At 43.1% G+C, this 19,948-nt stretch overlaps 1 protein-coding gene across 1 annotated transcript in view; it reads right to left on the reverse strand.

The window, feature by feature from the left end:
• Nucleotides 1-677: 677 nt before the first annotated feature.
• The window catches only part of ASXL3 (ASXL transcriptional regulator 3), a 200,229-nt gene continuing 180,958 nt past the window's right edge, over nt 678-19,948 (reverse strand). The window contains exons 10-12 of the mRNA XM_060405208.1: nt 19,617-19,722; nt 11,799-13,761; nt 678-8,927 (exon numbers count right to left, since the gene is read on the reverse strand). Of these exons, the coding sequence (XP_060261191.1) occupies nt 5,202-8,927; nt 11,799-13,761; nt 19,617-19,722 (5,795 nt within the window). The 3' untranslated portion in view covers nt 678-5,201. The remainder of the gene's footprint in view (nt 8,928-11,798; nt 13,762-19,616; nt 19,723-19,948) is intronic.

Consider the following 19,948-nt stretch of genomic DNA (forward strand, 5'->3'; position numbering starts at 1 on the left):
TAATCATTTAATCTATGAGAAGGAAGAAGCATGTTTTTATTTTCCTCCAAAAGTAAACATCCTTTTTCGCCATCTGGTGGCTAAAGACCGCATTTTCTGTGTAGATGAAAACAGCTGAACTCAGATTTAACAGCTAATTATGTTTAATACTTTCAGCTTCATCTTACTGTAAAGATATGCATATTTCCTTAACCAATGTAAATACAACTGAGGTGATTTTAATGGTTCAGAGCATTTTATTCATATCAATCTATCTGTAATATTTAATGCAAGAAAAGGAAAACTAACCTGCAATTATTTTAAAAAAGAATTTTGAGAGGTAATTCATTTTGAAAGTTAAATATGGTAGTAACATTTTGTCTAACTTACCTTTCTTTTGGTATAAGGAATTAACAATATTTGTATGAAAACAAGAAGATTCAAATATATTTTTAAATAAGCATAATAGATACGGTTAATTTCAAAGAGGAAACCTTTGTAGTAATAGTTACAACTGTATGTTGAAAATTCACCATACCAATAAGGGTAGAAAATTTAGGAGTATATGGTTTGTTCTGCTTATAAACTTTTTGTTAAGTAAAATGTCCAATGTATTTATTAGTACATTTATGTGTATATAAACCACCTCATTTCATTAAAAATTTAAAATTCATATTAAAAATTAGAAATGACAATAATTGAAGGTTGAATTTCTTTATTTTCTCCCAGAATATTTTAATATTGAAACCCAAATCATTACTTTAGAGAAAGGGGAAAACAGAAACATGGAAAGACAAACATTTCATTTAACTTATGGTATCGTGAGCAGTCACTTTTTTAGGCAACACTTTTTTTTTTCTTTGTAGAAAAGAAATAAAAAACAAACAGCACCATTAAAGAATGCATGATCCCTGAATTCTAAACAAAACACTGCCTAAGAATTGTTTCAATGCTTGTTGCACTCCGTCACATTTAGTCAGGTATCAAAGCAAGCATAACAGTATTAAATTGTAGCAGTCTTACTGATTCAACTGCTCCCCCTTCTGAGGATTTTACACACCTTTTCTGAGTTTTTCCTGTGGGAATAATATATTCTTTGGTAGAGGGCTGAAGGAGGGTTGGACTTTGCTGTATGCTGATATAAAATGTCTGTGTACGTTCCGGGCCTTTGCCCCCCAATCTGTATTTGTCATGCATGTTATGTTTGGGTTGATTCACATTTTGCTGTTACACTGTAAGAGTAATACCGCCTTTTAAAAAAGGCATTAAATGGCTAATGTCAAACAGATGTAAACATTCAGAATACTGACCAAAGGGAAAAAAAAAAATACACACAAACACACGTTAAAAAAGTGTACTGAAAATATGAGTCAGATTAGGTTTCCATGAAGCCAGGGGGGAAAAATACAGCAGTACAAGAAAAATTATGGCAACCAAGTAAAGCACTTTCTTTGAAACATTCATGAACAGTACAAATACAACAAAGTTTTTTCTACAGTCTAAATTATTCTGCAACTATCAAAGAGAGTACAAAGCGAAATAGTATGTGCTATAAAAAAAGCAGCTCCTTTAAATTATAGTAAAAATGCTTTTTGTTCGCTTTACAGTGACAAAGCATGAGGACTGAAGACAAGATTTTTTTTCTATTCAGTGACGTTTTGGCTACATCGGCCCCCGACAGTCTGGTGAGTTCCTTTTCCAGGACTCTTCACATTGTTCCCTAGAACATGGACAGTGACTCTGGGCTCTGCGTATTCGGTGGGCTCACTCCCTCCAGGTCGCTAGCCCGGTGCTGGCCTCCACACTACAGAGCAGATACGACCCTTAACTCGGCTTCAGCTTCTGTCACCTGGGATTTGACCAGACCCAGAAGGAACTGGGAAACCAAGGCCACAGTAATTTCCCCTTTAGAAATTGTGCGAGTGTTTGTAAAGGCCATGGGGCTGTAGCATCTTGGATTCTTACTCTTGGCTGTCCTCTGAAGCACCGCACGCACCAGCTTGTGTCTGTTTATTTTGAATGAGTAAGACTCTCCAGCTCTAGAAGTCAACTAAACCTTCCACAGCTCATCCCCAAAACACATACCACCACAAAGTCTTTATAGCAACCAGGCTCAACCTCATAGGTTTGTTTTCAAGTTTTTTCCTTCAAACTAGACCTTAGCAGGGAAATAGTCTATGTAACTATGGTGCTCAGGTCGCCAACATTTCTGCTATTCTCACTTTGGGGAAGGAAAAATTTTTTCATTCTGAAAATGACTCTTGCATGAGAACGTTCATATTAGCATGCCCATTAACTACCTAAATGTCTTTATACAACTTCAGGCAGATGTATATCATATAGGAGAGGGATCAGGGAATAGCAGTTTTCTTCCACCCCTGGTTTCAAAAGTGCTACTTAGGGAAATACAACCTTTGTGAAATTAATAATAAAAAAAATTCCATGATAGATGTGCAAGCCATGTTCCTGATATGGATATCACAGTGTCCAATTACCAGGATAACACACACACTAAAATTTGCACATTATACCATGGTAAACATGTAGCAAATAATATACTCCATTTGCACATAGGCAGATATCAGTGGAAATCAAGACACTAAGCACTTGCTCACCTAATCCAAATATACTGGCTTTTGTATATATATTAAATGGCCATTCATAACATATCTGACCTATGCTTTACTTGTGAATTTTTGTTTCCATCTTTCGAGTGCAAAGCTTTAATTCTTCAGTAATATAAACCATATGTGAACACTGGGAATTTAAACAAGGGCAGAGAAAGAGCAAGGGCAGAGAAATATTATGCTCTTTGGAACAGGGTGATAGAATCCACATGTGATCAGCAACTGATTCTCCAAACTTAATCATGTGAAAAATCAGAAAAGAGAGAAGGACACTTTTCTTTATTCCCAGTGAGTAACTTGCGGGCAATGTTCCACAATGATGGAATTGATAACGAGCTCAGTATCATATCAGCCTCAATTGTATCTCATATGCAGAGTGCAAAGGTTTTGTAGACCGGAGTTTCAACAAGGTGTCAGTTACTAGGGTAATGCTGAATCTGCTGGTGTGGACAGTATCTGACACTGGTAGAGGAGCAACTAAACTTGGGAGGAGGAGGTGGCATGCAAGTGTCTACGTTTCAGGGGTGCCCCTCTGTGAGCGTGCCCTTCCGAGCCAACATCAGAGCCAAGCAGACCATGGAGACCCACTGATGAGGATACCACTCAAACCACCTGGTGCAGAGTGAACTAAGGATCCGCTGGAACGAATGCTGCTTTTCTTGGGAAGGGCTGGTTAAGTGCATTGCTAATATTCTCAGCCACTAATTCTGTTAATTTTAATGTGAAAAACAGAAGTGACAGCAACTGAAGCACTGAATCTCAGCCACGGAGGTAGGCCTTATTTGCTTTGATTTCTTCCTAAGTATCTTTCACTATCAGCAATTTGTTAGTAAAAATGACATATCACTTAATAAAATTTGGCAACATCACAGTAATAAACATGGAGGAAAAAAAAATGCCATGGTTGACTACTATCAAAAAAATTGCAAGCTTTTTTTTTAATCCTCAGGAATGTAATTTCCACTCATTCCAGTCAAATTTTAAGACGTAATTTAAGGGAATGTCAAAAGTTAACTTTGATTAGGACGATGCCTTGTGAAAACAACTGTCATTCTTACCCTGAATACAGAAGACGCCCCCCCACACCCAGATTTTCTACCGCCACAGTCGACCAGTGGGTTTAAGGTACTCCCCATTTTGTGCTCGGCTAATATGAAGTTAAAATGGACATGGTTTTTGTTCTTTCATCTTCCCGCAGTGTGCATGTGCTTTCGAACCTGCTTTAGGAACAGAGCCTGCTGAAACTACAGCTGTCCTCCGGCACGAGGGTGGCTGAAGTCCATGGAATGCAACTCAAATACTCAATGCCCAGACTCTCGGCTAAACATTGAGAACAGTTGTAAGATGCAGTATCCCTTTTTCAAAAGTAGTTCCACTACCCCAAATGTGAAGGACGCACTGAATTCACCTGAGGGTGGGGGGAAACCAAGTCATGGAACACCCACAGCAATTCTAAAGGACTAGTTCAGAGTCAGATGCAATTACAGAGATCCTGACTCACGAGGAAAAAACTTGTTTGGAAAAATGTCAACACTTCAGCCTTCTAGAGTCCCTTTGGTCATCAATGACACTTTAAAAAAGAAATGGCCAACCTCTGCAGAGTCAGAAGTCAGAATGCAATGGTGTCATCAATAAAGGGCTATGATTATTTCCCCCCAATCTCAATATCCAGTAACTGTATTAGAGTGAATAGAATGGACCGATATTTACATCATCAACCCATTTAGGTGTGTTTGCATACACAGCATTTTACTTGTTTGCTCTGAATTTCGGGGCATCTTTTTTCATACTTGCTCTTAGAAGCCAGCCACGCACAAAGCTCTGAAATCCTCTGGGCCTCTTACAGTCTCATGTGTCAAGAGGCTTGAATCAGACTGCTGGGCAAGAGGCCCACACTGCAATTTCAGGCAGAAAAGACATTTCACTATGATGTGTGTGCCATGTCCAAGGCAGATCCAGGTAATCTGCCCATCTCCGAAAAGAGTCAAAAGGGAGGAAACAGAGTAAGGACAGTGGAGTTCATTAAAGGTATACCTCCTTTAATATCTCTTGTGATATGAGTAAATACAAGGAATCATACACTTAAATCAGATTCCCTTTGCCAAACAGAATGTCATCACTTATGGTGAAGGCAGATCCAAAGGAGTCAACTGTGGGAACCCTCACTGGAATGGTTTACCTGTAGAAGAATGTATCACCACCTCAAAATTGCTTTTACCAATCTCTTTCTACATCTCCATTTCTGGTTACCATGAAGTAATTAAATTGTCCTTTTCCTTGCTACACCTGGATTTTTTTTTTTTTTTAACCAACAAATTGGGAGGGAGTGACCTGTATACACACGTGTAGAAATTTTCCAGGAGTTGCAAATAGCAACTGAATATGCAAAAGACATGCTGCTGAGCCCCTTGGCTGGGATGCGATCTCCCCTCTCCCAGAAACGCCAGAAAACAATATGAGATACAGAAAAGAGCCTCTGTTCCAAACTAAAATAAATTAGCATGGGATAGACCCCAGAGTGACTCAATGTGTTGTTGATGATGCCGTTTGGCTTTTCCGTAGAGGAAAAGGGATACTGCACCTTTCACTCGGCTTTTATCGCACAACCAGGCAAGCGACACAGAGTTTAGAAGGCCCTATGCAGTCGTCGTGGCAGAAGGCCCCGCAGCCTTTGCACACAATCATGGCTTTCAGCCGGCAAGAGCATTTCAGTTCCAATTCGTCAGCGTTGCTGCTGTCGGCAAAGTTCTGAACAGGCATCTGGGCGTTTTGAGCGGGCAGGCCCGTGGTGGGACTGGAGCCACTTCCCAAAACCCCAATGGACTTTTCAATGGCAGACGTGGCCCTTCTGAAGCTTGTGCTCCCGAAGTGGATGGTTGGATAGTTTCCACAGAGCTGCTGTTGTTGCTGCACCTGCATTTTCTGAGCAGCTAATTGGGTAAAAGGCTTTTGCGGCTCGGAAAGCAAATAGGAAGAGAAATCGGCATTTTTCAGCGCAAAGGCCTTCAACTGTTCTTTCATCTCATTCTGGTCGTAGGAAACTTGTTTCATGCCCAGTTCGCAGCTGCTGCTCAAACCTTCCTCAAAAGAAAGAGGTTCCGATTTTATATTGCTACATATGCCCGTGGACTGTGGCCAACTGAGTCTCTTAGTGGTTTCCATGGTAACCGGCGGTTGTTTTTGCTCGGGTGGAACTTCTGGGTTAGGATGAGGTGGAGGTAGCGGAGGTGGCGGGGGCGGGGGCGGCGGGGGCAGGGCCAAGGGGGGCGGGGGCGGGGGCGGAGGCGGAGGCGGCGGGAGATGCACCAGGGCCTTGTGAGGCATTCCGTGCGGGGTCCCCCCGACGTCATCACCTTCTTTAATGGGCACGTTGGGGGGTGCCATGTTGGCTAACCTCAGCTGGTGAGGCGCCGAGGAAAGGCCAACCTCCCCCAGTCCCTTCTGTTCAAGGTGCCTGTTGAAGGCGAACGCATTACAGCCTGCTGAGCTCTTGGCAGAGGCCGGTAACAGAGCTGCTGGAGGAAGGGGGCCCCTGGGTGTCAGAGGCATTTGGTAAAACTGCTGTCTGTGCGAGGTCCCGGGGTCGGGATGGAAGCCCCCGTTCTTGTCGACGTGAAACAGGGTCTGCTGGAAGCTACACGAGGGGAGCAGCCGCTTCTGCTGTTTGACCTCAGGGCTGTGAGCAATCCTGCTCTGCGCAGGGTGCTTGTTCAGCCACTCCTGCTTCAGAGGTTGGCTGTGTGCCAGCGGACTCAGGCCGGAGCCGAGGACACAGGGCACCCCTTTCACGTCGGGGTCCACCAGCAGTTTCCCTGGCTCACATTTCACTTGCGTGTGCTCCCCCGCGGTCCTAGCCACCCTCTTCTTGGGGTGGTTCTCTCGCTTCCTCATTTGGAGCGGTGCCAGGGCTCCGGCCAAGTAGCCCTTCCCATCTGGATTGGGCGAGCTGAGGGGCATCTCAACCACGTTCCTCTCCGGGGCTGCTTTACCCGCTGAGGTAGTCGGAAGAGGCAGGGGGAGCCTGTTGATCTCCAGCTTGGCTCCCAATCTGGGCTGCGGCAACACTTTCTCCAGAGGCAGGTTGCCCTGGAGTAACTGTGTGACGAGGGGGTTGTTGGCCTCCACCGACGACAGGCGGCAGCTGGAGCTCCCAGCGCTGGGCACCCGCTTCAGGTTGTCTGTGGCCAAAGAGACGGCCTCCTCCAGGGGCCCGGAGGCGGGGGCCTTCACGGTCTGCGGCGGCTGCGCACTCGGGGCTGCCTCGGCGGCCGGAGCAGGCAGCTCGGAGCTGGGGAAGTCTTCAGTGTCCATCCTGAAGCCCTTGTCCACGTCGTGAGGTTCGGACTTCACGGGGAGCGTGACGCTTGTGATGAGATTCCGGGGCTGAAGTTCCGCCACGTGCGAGTAGCTGGCATGCTCGGTCTTGATGGACTTGGGACAGCTCTGCTCCAGATAGTCCTTCTGTTTGCTGGAAGCCGGATGGCTGGGCGGAGGCTGGCCCGTGCTCCGCATCCCGTCCTCACTCCAGCAGATCCGGCTGCCCGGGTTGTATGGATGGCTACAGGTGGTGTCAGCTTCACTCTTGAATGCGGCTGAGCCACGCGCCTGCTCGGCAAAGCTGTGACTTGGGGGATGCCCCTCTTTTAATTTATCGGGAACAACCAGGAGTCCTTCACGAAGACCCGGACAAGTGGCCTTCATCGTCTGACTGTCTTGCTCGGCCGCGGAAGCCGCGATGAAACTGGAACCGTGATCTCCGCCTTCAAGGGCCACTGGCTCAGGCCTGCTGATGACAGACACCTGCGGGAAGGCCACGGGTGCCCCGGTTGCCTCCGTCCTCCCGGGCCGGGTCTGGAGCTCCAAGCCAGCTTCTGTGCTCTCTAGGGAAACCGTCAGAGACAGGGTGGAGGTGAGCGTGGTGCTGTGGTCCACGATGACCTTACACGGGATCGATCGGTTTATGGCTGCTGGTGTGAAGCCGCCCGGGGTTGGCTGAGGTTTCCCAGAAGGGTCTCCCCTGTTCCGAGTCCCTGAAGTCTTTTCCAGGCTTTCGGCACTTAACTTGGGAGGGCTATCATAAGAGCTGATGGTCAGCATGCTCCCAGAAAACACTGCCACGGGTGGGCGTGCCACCAGGGCGTCGGTGACTGAAACAGGGTCCCTACAGCTGAGGGAGGCTCTCACAGTGGTGCCCATGGGCACGGTGGCCGGTTCTTCGCTCCCAGGCATGGCTATCTTCTCAGAAGGGTATCTGTTGTTCATTCCCGTTGGGGGCATCAAAACAGAGCTAGTGGGGAGATGGTTGGGCAAGTTGCTTCCAATCGAGGGAGCTGGCACGGAGGTGTACTGAGCAGAGCTGAGGCTGCCAGCACTGCTGCTGGGTACCAGTGCCAGCTGGTCATTGCGGGGGCTGGCCGAGCCTGAGCCCTCTGAGGGGGCAGGGAGAGGTGTGCTCTCCATACATTTTGGTATAATGGCTATGCATGGGGTGTCCGTTCCCTGGATGGTTTTTAACATGCTTATGTTACAAGCAGAAATTGTAGCGTTTGCACTGTCAACAGACATTAGGACGGCGGATTTATCAACAGGACTCACAAAGGGATGCTCTTTAATGGCTCCCGACAGAGCGGTGCTGCAGACAGACGCGGGGACGGGGTTTTTATTAAAAAGCATGGGCACACTGCTATTTTCAGAAGAGGTAGATGAAACCATTTTCTCAGGTAAGTGTGACACAGGTGTGTTTTCGTCAGAACTATGCACAGATAAGTCTGTGGCGGTTTCTGGAAGTTTCGTCGGGTTGAGAGGCTGCTGTAGAACCGTGACGGTGTCCCGGAGGTGCGCGGCCTTGTTGCTGGGAGATCGGCAGTTCGGGTTGACAATGATGACGCCAGGCGAGCCTTCAATTTTTGTTTCAGGGGCAGGAGAGACAACGTCTAAGCTTGGAGGCCCTTCCTTTGGGCCAAGCAGGGGAGGCCCCCGGGGCTCTTTCGGGTTCTGGAAGAGGTGGGCTCGTGCTTGATGCTTAGCAAAGAGCTTGGCCTTCGTCTGCTCTTTGATGTGCGCCAGGGTCCGGGCCTTCCCGCCCTCTCCGGGGCTCCCCATGGCACCTGAGACGATGCTGGCCGCGGCTGCCACAGCTGCGGCTGCCGCCGCCTCGCGCTGGGCCCTGGCTTGCTGCGCTCGGGCCTTGATGTCTGCCAGGGTCCGGGCTCCCGTGTTCCTCCCGCTACTGACCGAGGTGCTGGAAGACGCACGAGCCTCTGGTTTGGAGACGGGTTGGCTCTTGATGATAAAGGGTGGCCCGATTTTGGAAAGCTGGATCTACAGGAAGGAGGCGGGGGGCGGGGGGTAGGGTGGGGCGGGGCAGAAATGAAAAGATAAAGTAAGCATAAGGGAGCACCGAAGAGGCGCATGTGCACATGATTCCAGAGGAGCATATGAACTCAAGGGCAGGGAATAACCACGTTTTTTTAAGGGCCAACCCCTAAATCCAGGAATGGGCTTTTGGGGGTAAAAAAAAAAGCAACAATAAATGCAGCACGAATATGAAAATTAAAAAAATTTAACCTCTGTTTTAATCTACAAAACATCAAACAGTGACTTCATTCGGCATGGAAATTAAACATATTAAATGGAACATATATGAATGGAAAGGAAGCCCAAGGGAAAGGAACCCTCTTCAAATGAGGTGAACTAAAAATAGTTAAGCTTTCCACTTATCTTCCTGGCTGGCATGAAAAAGCAGGACCTTGACTCTGTTTGAATTTACTGGTCTTAATTTGACATAAAGGAGAAAGCCCCAAGGAAGGCTCAAGACTAGAATTCTCAGCTGTGATCCCAGGCTGTGTACTTTAGTTTCTCCAACAACCTCCCAAGTCGAAGGCTGGAGGTTTTATGTGGTCCCATACCACCTAGCATGCTGCCTTATACATATAATAAGCACACAATACAAGTTTGTAAATTCAGTTGTAAAATGAGCCTGGCTATTTCCGGTCTATTTCCTTCACAGAGTTGTTATAAAGAGGGAATGAGACTGTTTTTGTGAGAGTGCTCTGCCTTCCAAAGGGATTTTGTTATTAGCAGTATGTTATATTGAAAGCAAGGGCAACTTTAGTTTTCTGCCTCCAAAATAACATGGGTTGGGCAGTTTATTTTGGAAATCCACAGTGTGCTAAATTTCATACATGTCCCAACACACACTGTTCACTTACTCATACTAACTGAGAAACGCATGTGTGTGTGCTCAATTGCTAAGTCATGTCTGACTCTTTGCAACCCTATGGAATGTAGCCTGCCAGGATCCTCTCTGTCCATGGGATTTTCTAGGCAAGAATACTGGAGTGGGCTGCCATTTCCTCCTCCAAGGGATCTTCCCAATCCAGGGCTCAAACTTGCATCTCCTGCTTGGCAGGCGGATTCTTTACCATTGAGCCACCAAGGAAGCCCAAGAGATGCACAGTTGTCACCGAATTCATGAAGCCTAAGGCCTAACAACCAATATCCCAAAGCAATGGCCTGTGATATGCTAGCCACTGAGAATGTTCACAGAGTCACAGATATGTGGAGCTGGAAGGGATCTAGTTAAAGCCCTTAAGGTACAGTTACAAACACTGAGCCTCTGGAGATAGGCTGCTCTGGGGTCGTCTAACCAGAGCACGATGGAGACTTTCAGCTCCCTGTTCTCTCCTGTTGACATGTACTATGCTTCCTTTTATTCTGTCCTCTAGAAAAAAGATTTTTCCTAAAAAACTTACATCTCTCTTCTTAACATTTGTGCACTTACATATGTTGACATTATAAACACGTGACACATATTACAAGATCATTTCAACTTGAAATTATCCTTTAGAACACTGGAAGGTGGAATTATTTTCCTGAGCTCTCATTTCTCATTTTCAAACATGTGCTGGTTCTCTTCTAATCCAAAGGCTCCAAAGAAAGATAAATTTAGAAAAGGATTTCAGCTTTTCCTTTTAAGTACTTCCCTTCATTTAAAAAATTAGAAACATAAAACCTAACAACAAATTTATCTAACTAATCCACATATGTTTACATAAAGGTATATATCACTTTGAAAAACTGCTTTTGACAAAAAACAGGATACTTCAATGTATTATATACTTGTATATTTGTCTATACTTAAACATATTATACTTAAAAGTATTTCCTAGGGGAAGCATGCTTATTATATTTGTCTTTTCATTGCTTCATAAATTAAAATGCATAGCAGGGTTTTAATGGGAGCTTAATGTTCATCTTTTATATCTCTAGAATCTTATTTAATAGGGAATGATTCATTACACAGAATAACTACAATCACACCCTTAAAAGTCAACCTTAGGGAGATTAAGAGTCCCTATTACAAGTAGATGTCAGAGCAGAATAAAATAAAAAGACATGAAGAAAAACAAAGGCTGAGTTTGCTTATAATTCTTTGAATCAATCTTAATTTTCAGTTCATTTAGGCAGATTCAATTATATAAAAGGTTGGTATTCTGAGAGTTAAAAATCTACCTGAGAATCAAAATAAAAAGTATGATTAGGAACGTTTGCCTACAGGCTTTATTATTTTGTGAAGTCAAATACTTCTTAACTATCTTGGAAATAAAATAGTAGCATTTGTATACATGTATATCTGTGGCATTTTCCTCTGGGTTTGCTTTTGCAAAGCAATTTCATTTATTTATTCAAGAAGTATTTAATGAAGGTCTTTCAGAAGCCAGGCCCTCTCTGCTGGGCAGTGTGGTGTGTGGGGAGTTCAATGTTTGTTGGCAAATGAATGAAGGGATAATACGTACTTTCATTTCTTGAGTGCATGCCTCTGACTTGATCACTACTGTCTCTAGTTCTGATAACTTTTATAGAATGCTGAATTAACCTTCAAATTTATGTAGATCTCTGTCCTACATCTTGGAGTCCCCCAAAGGCCATGTATCTGAGTGGCCTGTGGGCTCCTCCAGGCCCAGTTCTCCCTCTTCATTTTTTTTTCCCCTTAAATGCCCAGGTCTAAATATATACATGTATCTAAACTTACTGTATGAACTCAATGCAGTCTGAAAAAGAATCACTTAGTATCAGACTGGTGCTGGGAGTACTGGATTATAAACTGTGACATTTATTTTTGAAAAATGAAATATCTGAATAGGAAAAGCCTATCTATGGAATTTTTCATTAAAAAAAAAAATACCATACCTTGAGAGGTGGGACCCTTGGCTCCTCTCTTGGGGGTGGCTCTTTCTCAGGTGGGCTGCTGGATGAGATGTTCCGTCCAGCAGATGACTGGTCATCGTCTATCCTAGCCCTCTTCTCCTTACAAATCCCAAAACCGTGATGCTCTGCAGTTTTCCTCTTTGATATTTCAGATTCTCTGCTTTCATTTCTTACCCCATCTGGGGACTTGGAGGGCTCTGACAACTTGGAAGAATGTGAGTTCTCCAGCCGATTCTGTGAGCTCCCCTGCTTATGCATTTTATTTCTAGAGCCTTCTGAAAATGAAGCCTTATCTACTGACGAGACGTATTGTTTGTCCTGTAGTTTAGCTGATAGGACCTCATTTCCCTTACTCTCTGTCTCTTCAGAAAAGATGGGTAAGTCCAATGGTGAAGACATCCCTTTCTTTTCTGCTCTTTGCAGGACATTATGATTTTTCACTTTGATCATTTCTGTAGAAGGAAGTTCTGGAATTGAAGTAGGATAAGATTTCTCAGTTTCAACGAGTGATTTACAAGGCTGCTGATTCAGGGTGTTACTGTGTAATTCTTCTGATGAATACGCTTCAGGAGCAATCGAAGAAGCAGCCATTTTGATGGGTTCAGGAGCATTTGATAGAATCTTCTGTTGAGAGGTAACACCCTCCCCCAAGGGCTTGGCAGGAGCAGAACCTTCGTCTTTCTGCGGGGAGGGTGGTTCTTCGGATACGGAAGTGGACTTCCTTTGTTGATGCACCATTCTTTCATTCATGGAAGAACTGGAAACTGGAGATGTTTCTGAAGGAAGTGGCAAACTGGATATAAAAGTGGTCTCAGGTGTGAGAAGCATGGAAGACACTGAAGAAGTTTCTGATGTCAAAGGTAAATCAGACATGGGTGAAGTTTCTGATGTTAAAGGTAAATTTGATACTGGGGATGCTTCCGATGTCAAAGGTAAATTGGACATCAAAGATGCTTCTGATGTCTCAGGTGAGGTGGATATTGGAGAGATTTCTGACAGCAAAGATGCATGAAGGTTTTCATCAGTGGCATTTCTCTGATTGTATTTGTCCACATTTTCAGTGCTAGACACCTCAGAGCAAAACGTTGTCTCAAGGGAGGTTGGAGTACACGACTCTTCTGAAGTGGATTGGTTTTCCCCTGCTGGGGATGTCAGACTGGTACAGGCTCCCTCTGGGCTCTCAGAAGAGAAGGATGTTTCAGAGACACAGGCATTTTCAGAAAGCTGCTCATCAGGCTCGCTCTGCAACTCCATATCCACGGCAATTCCTTCACTTGGAAATCGGCCTTCTAGGGACGATGACCCCGTTTTAATTTTTGGAGTGTTGGTCTCTAGTGCAGTTTCTGGCTCCTTATGTTCTGTGTCACTAACATGAGTCACGGATAAAGTGGAAGGAACAAGGGAGTCACAGACTTCCAGCTGATCAATGACAACCGACATCTCTTCCTGGGAAGATTCTGATTTCTCTTCCACGTTAACTTCGATAGGAGGCAAAGTTTCCAAAACATCATTCATCATAACACAAGATTCCACATGATCTTCAGGAGGTGCTAATTGTGGCTCTTCATGAGAGGTGACTGGACTTTCCGACTCCTCAGAAAATTCAGGTATTGTCTTGTGATTCTCATCCTGGCACTCACAGATGCTGGTCTCAACCTCTTCTGCAATTTCCTCCTGAATCACAGATTCTTCAGGGATCAAGATGTCCTCTGATTCTGACTCTGTCATTACATCTTTACCTACATCTACCACAGGACAAAGAGTAGCGCAGAATTCAGGCTCTGGAGAAATTGGGCTTTTCATGCTTTTTGGCTGTTGTTCTTTCAAAGGAGTCTGTGCAGAAATACTGGGAAGGCCAGGGGTCCCACATGAAGAACTACTTTCAGCTCCATCAATGTTTGGTCCAGATGTGAGCTTTACAGAGTCCTCTCTTGACATGCCCAACCTGAACAGAAATTAGAAATACTAAATTATTGTTCAACCACAAAACATGAAAGGTACAACTTGGATCCCTCACCAAATATAGCATTCATAGAAGTAAATGCATCAAATTAATTTTATTATTACTAAGTAGCATGCTTAGCCTATGTAAACTAGTTTATGATGGCTTAGGTTTTCTGCTCCTTTTATGTGCTCAGTTGCTCAGTTGTGTCCAACTCTTTGCAACCCCATGGACTGCAGCCCGCCAGGCTCCTCTGTCCATGGTATTCTTCAAGCAAGAATACCCGAGTGGGTTGTCATTTCCTTCTCCACAGGATCTTTCTGACCCAGGGATCAAACCTGCATCTCCTGCACTGGCAGGCAATTCTTTACCATTGAGCCATGTGGGAAGACTGCTTTTATAATCGTAACTGAAATAAACTCTGCACGCATGCTCACTCAGTCATGTCTGACTCTTTGCAACTCCATGGACTTCAGCCTGCCAGGCTCCTCTGTCTATGGGATTCTTCAGGTAAGAATACCGGAGTGGGTTGCCATTTCCTCCTCTAGGAGATTTTCCTGACCCAGGGATTGAATTCGTGTCTCGTAAAGCTCCTGTTTTGACAGGCAGATTCTTTACCACTGAGCCACCTGGGAAGCCCCAAAATAAACTTTTGGTTTTAAAAAAAGTATTGATTTTTATTCTATAAGTAAGGAAATATCAACCTTATCAAGTATTAGTAATAATAAAATTGCATAGTACAAAAGATTAAAAAAATATGGGCTGAAAGGCAAAAGAATATAAAAAAATCTAAACTTTTATACTCAGAAAGTAGAAATATATTCTTATAGTAGAAAATCTCATAGTCCTCAAAAGATGCAACATAACCAAGTAATTAAGATAAATGGAAGATGGGTACGCTGTAAAATTCTATAACTGAAATGACTTCCAAAGATTAAGTTCTCTTAACCCAATGTAAAAGATGCCCATCACCTTATTTAAGTATCTAAATGTCTAACCTAAGATATGACGGAAATTTCATTAAAGAATAATAAATATGGTTGGGGTCATCAAAGTTGGTTCCACTAGATTACATCTGTGTGAGGCAAGATATTTCAGTTCTTTCATGTAGATCTCTTACAGTAAAAATATTCCATAAAAAGACAGCATAAAATATCAAGAAATAGCCTAGGCCATAAGACAAAGTTCATCAGAATTATGATTGATAATATTGTAAATCACTATTTCCTATCATACTAAGTTACAATGTTAGCATCAGATGGTAGGGAAATATGCTGTTCTAAATGAAGTTAAATTAGAGTGCAGGCAATTACAAGGATGAGCAGGAGAGAGAATATTCCCAGAGGAAGAAACATATTTGAGTGAGGAAATAGAGCTGTAATAGGAAAATACCTCAGTGAAATCTTCTTCAACCTTTTACTTAAAACCTCAAAATAAAAAGAAAGTAAGAAAGAATGTGCTTTTTGGGTATTTGATCATTGCCTTCTTCACTAAATTTCAGAAATCTGAGAAAGAAAGATAGAGGATACTTCCTTCATAATTAGTCTCTCTTCTTTCAACTTTCCCTAAGATGGGTTCAAATTAAACCACAGTTTATATTATGCTAAGAAGGAAAGAATAATATAACTACACAACAGATGAATTTAGAACAGAAAAATCAGCCGGATACAAGGTCTCCTGGGGCCAGATCAAGTAAAGATATCACTGATACTAGATTAGATTGAGAATACACAAAACCTACCCACCAGCAGCCAAATTTCAGCTAGATGAGTCACAAGGATATTATTAAATATATACTATAATTTTGGATTAGCATATTCATAATATCTACACAAGTAATTAAAACAAATTTAAGACAGTATTCTATCAAAAATCCTCAAGGAAATCAACCCTGAATATTCACTGGAAGGACTGATGCTGAAGCTGAAGCTCAAATACTTTGGCTACCTGATGTGAAGAGCTAACTCATTGGAAAAGAACTTGATGCTAGGAAAAACTGAGGGCAAAAGAAGAAAGGGATGGCAGAGGATGAGATGGTTGGATGGCATCACTAACTCAATGGACACAATTCTGAGCAAACTCCAGGAAATGCTGAAGGACAGGGAAGCATGGCGTGCTGCAGTCCACGAGGTCGCAAAGAGTCAGACACGACTTAGCGACTGAACAACAACCCTGGATTAAAGGCAGAGTAAGCCAGTAAGAACCAAAATAAAGATCTCAAAGAGCAGAAAACTAAATCAGACAGATCTTAACTAAAGGGGAGCTTCAGTGGTAACATTCTTGGGAGAACTCAGAGCAGTGAGAAGGCACATGGTGTCAGCCAACTGAAAATTATCTGATGGGAGGAAAATATCCCTCCTGTATTGAGGGAATATAGGTAATCTGTAAGAAAATTAGAAGGGCAGTCAATGAAATGTCCAAAATGCATCAGTCATCCAGTATGTAATCAAAGATCAGAAAAGATAAGCAAGAAGTCCAGGGAGGTATTGGGACAGAAACTCTATGGATAAACCACAGCAAGGAAAGGGTCAATTAAATAAAAGAACTGTTGAATGAATATGCTCAGTGATTATCTGCTGACTGAGGAAAAGTCTCTGTGTGGTCTTGCAACATGGGCTGTCTGACATAGTGTGTGTGGCACAAAGACAATGCTTGATGAAGACTGAGTTGATAAAAGAACAGGCCCAACACACAATAAAAACTAAGGACAGGTTCTTTGGAGGTGACTGACTTGCTTATGCTTCTTCCATTACAGACAAGAGTGCTCCCAACACTCCCTTTGTCAGAAAAGACAAGGAAGGCAGGGTTCTTAATCTTGCTGGACATCAGCATGATGGAGAAGCATCTAAAAATACAGATTCCAGGGTTCATCTCCTGGAGACCCCCAATCAGTATGTCTGGGCTGAGTGTCCTAAATCTATCTACTCTGTTTTTTAATTTAATCAATTTATTTATGGTTGCACTGGGTGCTTGTTGCTGTGTGCGGGTTCTCTCCAGTTTTGGCAAGTAGGGGCTACTCTTTGTTATGGGGCCTGGACTTCTTATTGTGGTGGCTTCTCTTGGTGTGGAGCATTGGCTCTAGGTGCATGTGAAGTGAGTGAAGTCGCTCAGTCATGTCCGACTCTTTGCGACCCCATGGACTGTAGCCTACCAGCTCCTCTGTCCATGGGATTTTCCGGGCAAAGGTACTGGAGTGGGTTGCCACTTCCTTCTCCAGAGGATCTTCCTGACCCAGGGAATGAACCCAGGTCTACCTGCATTGCAGCAAATGCTCTAGGTGCATGGGCTTCCTTAGTTGTAGCATGTGGACCCAATAGTTGTAGCACAAAGGCTTAGTTGCCCTGTGGCATGTGGAATCTTCCCAACCTAGGGATTGAACCTGTGTCCCTTCTTAACCACTGGACCACCAGAAAAGTCTTGTATCTAGTTTTAAAAGCTGCAATGAGGACTGTGATGCCAGCAGGCTTGAGTAATAGTGCTAGTAATGATATAAGAAGGCTGATAACTAGCCTGCCGCAATTTTAATTTTTGAGAAAGGAGATTACAGCCTTTTAGTTTTGCTTAAATATGTATATGCATCCAAGGTCTCAGGGCAGCAACTGAAAAGGAGCCTTCCTCCTCTTGAGGATGGCTACTTAGGACAATTCACCAGGGATGAGGTGCACTCATGAGAGACTCCCTCTGACATTTTTCCTCATTTACAGGGGAGTTTTGTGAAATTAGATCAAATGGTACAAGTTGTATTGCCTTAGTGTCTTCTATACAAAACACCACTTTCAAGCATCAGTTGTGTTTGTGAGAATTAAAGCACAAATTCTTCTACCTAAGATGGTCTAAAGTGAGTGAAAGTCGCTCAGTCATGTCCGACTCTTGTGACCCCATGGATTGTATATACAGTCCATGGAATTCTCCAGGCCAGAATACTGGAGTGGGTTGCCATTCCCTTCTCCAGGGGATCTTCTGAAACTAGGTCTCCCACACTGCAGGTGGATTCTTTACCAGCTGAGCCACTAGGGAAGCCCAAGATGATCTAAAGTTACTGTCAACTGTCAGCTCTTAAATTCCTCTTTTTTTTCTTATGAATCTGATTGTCTGTGAGACTCAAATTCTGCTCAAGGAAAACGTGTCCCTGTTAACTGGGAGGCAAAGGAGAGGATACTTTCAATTTAGTTCAGTCACTACCACGCTTATCTATGTCTGGCATTATCTTTAAACACACACACAAATCAAAATAAGAAATTAAAAAGTGGTTATACCCTCCTACACTGTTGATGAGAATGTAAATTGGTGCAGCTACTGTGGAAAACAGCATGAAGATTCCTCAACAAAATAAAAATACCATTGTCATATAAGGCAATAATCCCACTCCTGGGCAAAGATCCAGAAAAAACTATAATTCAGAAAGATACACACACCCCAATGTTCACAGCAGCACTGCTGAAAATAGCCAAGATGCAAAAACAACCTGAATGTCCATTGGGAGATGAACACATAAAGAAGATGAGGTACATAAACACAATGGAATACTACTCGGTCATAAACCCTAACGGAATAATATCACTTGCAGCCACATGGATGGACGTAGAAACTATCAGTCCAGAAGTTAAGTCAGACATTTACAATATGATCACTTATATGTGGAATCTAAAATATGGCACAAATGAACTTATCTACAAAAGAGACTCACAGACACAGATAACAGACTGGTGGTTGCCAAGGGGTAGGAGAGAGAATGATTGGGAGTTCGACATTAGCAGATGCAAAGCAGTCTATACAGGATGGATACACAACAAGGTCTTACTGTATCACATGGAGGTGGTTTAGTTGCTAGGTGTGTACAGCCCTTGCGATTCCATGGACTATAGCCCGCCAGGCTCCTCTGTCCACGGGATTCTCCAGGCAAGAATACTGGAGTGGGTTGCCATTTCCTTCTCCAGGGGATCTTCCCAACCCAGGGATAGGACTTCGGTTTCTACATGCAAGTAGTCTCCTGCCTTGCCGGTGGGTTCTTTACTGACCGAGTCACCAGGGAAGTCCATGTATCACATGGATGGAGCTATATTCAATACCCTATGATAATCCATAATGGAAAAGAATATAAAGAAGAATGTACAATATATATTTATTATACATACGTACACTGAATCACCGCTGTAGAGCAGAAATTATTACAACACTGTGAATCAACTATCCTTGAGTAAAATAAAGGGTTTTTTTTTTAATTAAAAAAAGTGGTTATAGAGGAAGAATGGACAGAGCAATAGATAGTACTTCAGGCTTTCCTTAAAATAAGGAAAATTTCCTAAACAAATGTATACTCAGAGTCAACATTTTTGGAAAAATGTGAGAAATAAATATGTGTCTGCCGCTAAGTCACGTCAGTCATGTCCGACTGTGTGTGACCCCATGGGTGGCACCTGACAGGCTCCTCTGTCCCTGGGATTCTCCAGGCAAGAACACTAGAGTGGGTTGCCATTTCCCTCTCCAGAATATGTGTCTAAGGCTGCTTATCTCTAATGATTCATTAATGAAAATACTTAGACTAAAAAAATAGCAGATTTTTACTAAAATCCAGTTAAGAAAGACAAAATTGACTTCTCTGGAATTTCATGTGCTATTTTCAGTCCAAAATGAATTTTCATGGGCGAGTTATAAACCATTGAAAATGCATTTAAAAAAAAAATTTAAGTGCTGATGTGTCACTATAATTTTACCTGCAATTTCTTACACTGAGGGACTATTGCCTTTTATCACAGGTTTATTAAGTTTTACAGCACATGAGTGTGCTATGTGAAGCAAGAGAATTACATTTTCATTTCCTTCTAAGAGAAATGACAAAAAAATGCTCTAGTACTTACTTTTCTCCATAAAATCTTTCAAAGAATTTTTCTTTCCAAGGTTCTGTTTTCTTTTCCTTCTCAATTTCTTGCCTTATCCGCAGTTGCATTTCTGGAGTAAACTCTCCTAGAAAGAAAATGCTTAGATATTGAGGAAAAGCTGTCATATCTTTTGCCAATTAATAAAGAGAATATGTAACTAATTTGAGTAAACGTTTATAAATACTGAAAAGCAACAGGTTGAGTGCTAATGATATTTCTACGGCTTCTCTTTTTATGAACATCACTCAGTAATTTAGTCACAGACAGACTTGAAAGCATTTAGTAAATGTACTGTGTACTAGAGGTGGTAA

Source organism: Ovis aries, chromosome 23 (assembly GCF_016772045.2).
Source record: "Ovis aries strain OAR_USU_Benz2616 breed Rambouillet chromosome 23, ARS-UI_Ramb_v3.0, whole genome shotgun sequence".
Classification (NCBI taxonomy): domain Eukaryota; kingdom Metazoa; phylum Chordata; class Mammalia; order Artiodactyla; family Bovidae; genus Ovis; species Ovis aries.